This window comes from Ursus americanus, chromosome 2 (assembly GCF_024610735.1).
Source record: "Ursus americanus isolate L20-20 chromosome 2, mUrsAme1.1.p, whole genome shotgun sequence".
NCBI lineage: Eukaryota > Metazoa > Chordata > Mammalia > Carnivora > Ursidae > Ursus > Ursus americanus.
The window spans coordinates 44,002,573-44,008,523 of NC_142128.1; the positions used below are offsets into that span (position 1 = coordinate 44,002,573).

The following is a 5,951-nucleotide window of genomic DNA, read 5'->3' on the forward strand; positions in this document are numbered from 1 at the left end:
GTTCTGCCTTTCAAATTCAGGCTTGGTACCCAGAAATGGATTCTTGCTCTTGTTGTTTATGGAAGCAGGTTTCCTCCGTAGGGATATGCATATATGCATATGCAATTTTCCTAGCATGAGTTTTTGAAAAGTCTGCTATTTTCTAACCACTCCGCAAAGCCATATTTATCATAAAGCCAACGCCCCTGTGTGCATGGGTCTTTGGGGGCTCTCTTGTTCTCTGTTGGTCTGTCAGTTGGGCCAATTCTACATGGTAGCTGCATGAGTCTTGATATTTGGTAATATATATACACACACACACACATACTATATATATTATTTTTACATATAACATATATAAGTTATTTTTCAAGAATGTCTTGTCTAATTGTAAATCCATTTAAATTTTAAATCCCCTTATAGTTTTCATACACAAAAAAAGACACTATGAGGTTTTTCCCTGGGAATTCTTTGAAACATAGGTTAGCATGGGGAGAATGGACATCCAGACCGCACCAAGTCTTCTAATCCATGACATAGCGTATCTCATCATTTATATAGGTCTTTTAGAATTATTTTAATAATGCTTTACAGTTTCTATGCAGAGGCCTTGCATGTCTTTTGTTAAATTTATTCCTAGGGCTTTGAGATTTTCATAGCTTCAAAATGTGATATATATTTTAAAACCAGATTCCAATTGTTGCTGATGATGGGGATGCCATCGATGCATTTATGTGCCAATTCAAAAATGATCTGAATGGGACAAAATGGAAATACTGCAAGTCAAAGCTTATGGGATATAGCTTTCCAGTGTTCAGATGGAAATATAGGAAATAATATGCATTATATTACTCTTGTGATACAACCTCCACAGTGCTTCTAATTCTAAGTCTTCTGGGCGATGTCAAGATCTGAGGCTGTGGTCATCTGGTTTCCTTCATTACACATCATATGTCTGCTGAAATGATTCCGAAACAACTGCCACTGTCAAACCCTTCAATATCATGATATTGTGTGTGTGTGTGTGTGTGTGTGTGTGTGTGTGTGTGTGTGTGTGTGTGTTTAGCCAGTCATAGAACACGCCGGCTCTACTGCCATGTCTGCTTGATGGATCAACGTTCCACGATATCCTAGATATTCAGAAGTGAGCGTCTGACTGTCACTAGAAGGACACAGTCATGAACAGTGTTTTTAAAAAGCTTCAGTAATCAGGGGTGTCTGGGTGGCTCCATTGGTTATGCATCCAATTCTTGATTTGGGTTCAGGTCATGATTTCAGGGTCATGGGATCGAGCTCCGTCTCAGGCTCTGTGCTCAGCTCAGAGTCCCCTTGGGGTTCTCTCTCCCTCTCTTCCTGCCCCTCCCCCCATTCATGCTCTCTTTCTCTCTAATAAATAAATAAAATGTTTAAAAAAAAAAAACCTTCATCCACCAGTATGGCAGTGGACTTAACAAGTTGAGATATCAATCCCGACATGCACAGACAGTTGGCGATTTCTACATGGTGTATCACCTACTAGAAATGGCTTATCTCCTGGGAGGCGCAGCCCAATGCCTCACAACGTTGCCAGGAAAAATTCCTCAGCCATTGTGTCCTTAGACATAGATATAACATCTCTTAGTGTTGTGGTCACAGGGGTTGTTTTTCCCTTCCACAGTGTTGCTCTTCACCTTCCCTCAGTGATGTGGGACACCCGGAGGCTGACAGCAGAAGCCCTCGGTCTTCAGAAGCAGCCAGTAGAAGGATGAGTGGTTGAACAACTTTCTTAACAAACTAAGTAAAAGTCTGTGATGCTTTAGTTCCCAGACTCAGTCTCTGGATTCCTACATGACCACCTCTGGAAAAAGGGAAATGGCACCGGCTTCTCCTGACGTCACAGGATAAATGTCTACTGACGTCGGGGGACAGTCAGTCACGGCAATAATCCAGGATTATTTATTCAAGAAGCTCCTCTTTCCCAGCACCTTCCTTAAGGCATTCTTCATGTCCTTATTCCTGAGGCTGAAAATGAGGGGGCTGAGGAAAGGAGTGATGACCGTGTAGGGGACCGCCATGAGCGTGTCATCTCCTCCCGAGGCTTCTGGCTTCAGATAGACAATAGCGGCAAAGCCGAAGTGGACAATGACCACTGTGAGATGCGAGGCGCAGGTAGAGAAGGCTTTCTGCTTGCCCTCGGCTGACGGGATCCTGAAGACGGTGGAAAGAATGAACACGTAAGTGCTGAGGATGAGCAGGAAGGTGCCCGTCAAGCCTGACACTGAGATCGCCGTCACAATGGATTCTGTGAGGTCGCTGTCTGCACAAGACAGCCTCACCACCGCCCGCATGTGGCAGAAGAAGTGTTTGACCAGGTTGGGGCTGCAGAAGGAGGCCCTGAATATCAGCACAGTCTCTATCAGAGAGATAAGGAAGCCTCCAGCCCACGCGGAGGCCACAAGTTGTCCACACACCACGTTGGTCATAAGCAGTGGATATCTGAGAGGGTTGCAGATGGCCAGAAAGCGGTCATATCCCATCAAGGTGAGGACGATGCAATTGGTGCCACCGAGTCCCAAGAAGAAACACATCTGCAAGCCACAGCCAGCGACTGAGATGTTTCTGTGCCCAGTCCGCAGATCCGCCAGCATCTTGGGGATGATGGCCAGTGTGTAGCAAGTCTCAGAGAAAGAGAGGGCCCCAAGGAAGAGGTACATAGGGGTGTGGAGAGATCTGTCCACCCAGGTTAGACCCATGATGGCCAGGTTACCTGTGAGGCTGAGAAGGTAGAGGCAAAGGAAGACCGCGAAGAGGAATATCTGCACATGTGGGTACATGGAGAAGCCAACAAGAACGAATTCGTTCAGGACCGTCTGGTTGACCTTCGTTGTTTGCATGTCTGAAATCGGAAAGAAACAACAAATGAATATTCCATTCTCCATTATTCTTTGAAAATTGTGGTGTGAATAAGACAGATGATCAGAGTTATAATTACTAACTGATTTTTCATTTAGTTTAGCAAAACACCATGTGTAAATAGGCTATGTGTTTTCCTAATTTTAACTCACTCGTTACACCTTTTTTCGGCAATCAATTCCTGATCACTTATTGGGTGGCTTAATTTTTGAAAGGACTTTATTGGCTGGTAAGATAATGAGGGAGAAGATTCTAATGGACATCCAGATAAAGGGAATTCAGGTGCGTTACGTGAGCCAGGTTTGATCTCTGAACACTAAAAAAACTACGGTAGTTAATACACAGTCAGGGTCTGACAAAGCGACTTCCACATATAATATTGTCTGTAAATATGTAATGAGTGAAGGTTGATAATTGGTTTGTTAGAAATTTGGGGACCACTTTTGGACAATGGCTTGTAACTGCCAGGAAGCCCAAAGTCGTCATCTCTTCTTGAAGAAGACATTTGGGTCCTGAAATAGTAAAAGAAAGTAAAGCACATGTTCCCTTCCCTGTACTCTGAGGAGAGGGAGATAGGACACTCCCGGACCCTTCAGATTAAAAGTGATTGATTAGAGGGGCGCCTGGGTGGCTCAGTCGTTAAGCGTCTGCCTTCGGCTCAGGGTGTGATCCCGGCGTTCCGGAATCGAGTCCCACATCGGGCTCTTCCGCTGGGAGCCTGCTTCTTCCTCTCTCACTCCCCCTGCTTGTGTTCCCTGTCTTGCCAGCTGTCTGTCACACAAATAAATAAAATCTTAAAAAAATAAATAAATAAATAAATAAATAAACAAATAAATAAATAAAAGTGATTGATTAGAGTACGTGGACGGTATTGATAAACAGACACTTGATCCAAGCACAGGGCAGGTAGCAGCTGAAGATTTGCCCGTTTCTTCAGTGCCAAGCCTAGCATCTGAAAAAGAGAAATGCTAGAGATTCTGTGAAGTCTTCGATAATTCCGCGTCTGATTTCATCTCATCCTCCTCTAACTTCCGCGACATGCTGCCTTTCCTTATATATAACACGTTCCCTGTGTTGTGCTATAGCGAGCTATTGTTCCTCCTCTCCCACCTGCCCACATACCTAATAATAGCAGTGATCAGGCCTGCCTTTTGCCAAATCCCTTGTAATGTTGATTGGGTTTACTCTGGACAATGCATATGGGAAGCGCACGGCTCAGCCGCGGGGGGCATGTGGCAGCTGTGATGATTTCCCTCGTTCTAGAAATAAGACAGTTGTGTCTACGATGTGGCATATTTGTAGCTAGAATCCAACTGTTTTGACTTTAATTGTATATTCTTTCCATTTATCAATGTTTTTTCCTTGAGGAAAGAGGCTGTCAGTCCCGGATTTCGGTACGTCTCACAGTGCTAATACAAGGGGTATTAAGAAGGTAACGAGTCCCAACACGTGTTGCGCGGCTAGGTTAGTTATCCAAAAGAGCGCTGCATCTGTAAACAGCTTCCCTTTTACTTTGTTACTCAGCATTGCAGAGTGTGCTGGGCGAGAGATAAACAGACCTTCCGCTCTCAATTAGGTTTGGTTCAGGCGAAGATGAAGCCTCTGTCAGCAGAATCGAGCTGGTCACTGACCGAATAGGCAGTAGGAAAATGGTCTAAATTATAATTATATAATTTTAACATGTACAAATAAATATAAATAAAATAGAGTTCTATCATTATAAACTTTGATTATTAAAGGCTGCAGAAATAATCCATAGCCCTACGGACTCTTAGAGATCTCCTTAATTCTTTTGTCCTCCTAGACCTGACGAGACTTTTCTTTCTTGGCCACATGCGAACCATGTGACTAATCTTGCCCACCACCCTTTCTTCTTTCCTGTTTCCCACTTCCTCTCAGTGTACCCATACCTGCTCCCTGTGGGTGGTAATCTCCCCAAGAGAAGACCAGAGCATTGTTTTGTCTTCCTGCCTGTGGCAGTAATATTAGGAGGGGCAGTGTCTAAATGGTCGCCGGGCTTCCTTAGGGGCATTTCAGGCAAGGCTGCCTAGCACCCGAATTTAGTGTCTCCACACCCACACTTGCAGCTTGTTGTTCGATTTTCCCCTGCAAACAGCCTCCTGTCTCAGACGACTTTCTCCCCTCCCACAAACACTGGATCCCCTACGCCCTTCCGCTTATCGCTAAGCCTTGTGCACAATTCCTGCCTCCGGAGAGCACTTTACACACGAAAGTTTCCTAGTCCTCTTGACCCTTCACAGGATCTCTGAAGAAGAGCAATTGGACTGTGGAACTCAAAGATGAATCGCTGAGTACCCAGAGTGGGGTGAGGGGGAGAACCGAGGGGCAAAGCAAGTTGTTTTTAGTACCTGGTGTCCTCGGTGCAGAACTCAAGCTCTTTCTTTTCTTTTTTAAAGATTTATTTATTTAATTTAGAGAGAGAGAGAGAATGGGGAGGGGGAGGAGCAGTGCAGGGAGAGGCAAAGGGAGAGAGAGTCTTAAGCAGCCTCCATGCTGAGCCTGATGCGGGGCTCGATCTCACAACCCTGAGATCATGATCTGAGCCGAAATCAAGAGTCAGACACTTAACCGACTGCACCACCCAGGGGCCCCTCAAGCTCTTCCGAACATACCAATTGCAGAACAACCTGATTTCACACAATACGCCGTGTCCCCTCCTAAACAGCCCAGAGGGCTTGGGTTCAAACCCATCATTAAACTGAGAAGCATTTTGAAAATGCACATTGTCAGCAATACCTATTCCAGGGCAGCTTGTTCCTTACCCAGTTCTTTTTTTTTTTTTTTAAGATTTTATTTATTTATTTGACAGAGAGAGAGACAGCCAGCGAGAGAGCGAACACAAGCAGGGGAGTGGGAGAGGAAGAAGCAGGCTCATAGCAGAGGAGCCTGACGTGGGGCTCGATCCCAGAACACTGGGATCATGCCCTGAGCCGAAGTCAGACGCTTAACGACTGCGCCACCCAGGCGCCCCAACCTAGTTCTTACCTAATGGTGCGCTCAGTGCCTGCTTGGTGGACCATCAGTAGTAGCGGGTAAATTTCAGACTCCCCCCCACTCTG

At 45.3% G+C, this 5,951-nt stretch overlaps 1 protein-coding gene across 1 annotated transcript; it reads right to left on the reverse strand.

Moving 5' to 3' along the window:
• Positions 1–1,910: 1,910 nt before the first annotated feature.
• OR10X1 (olfactory receptor family 10 subfamily X member 1) lies at positions 1,911–2,897 on the reverse strand. The gene has a single exon (XM_045783827.2). The coding sequence runs from the start codon at positions 2,895–2,897 to the stop codon at positions 1,911–1,913; it is 987 nt and encodes a 328-aa protein (XP_045639783.2).
• Positions 2,898–5,951: the final 3,054 nt, after the last annotated feature.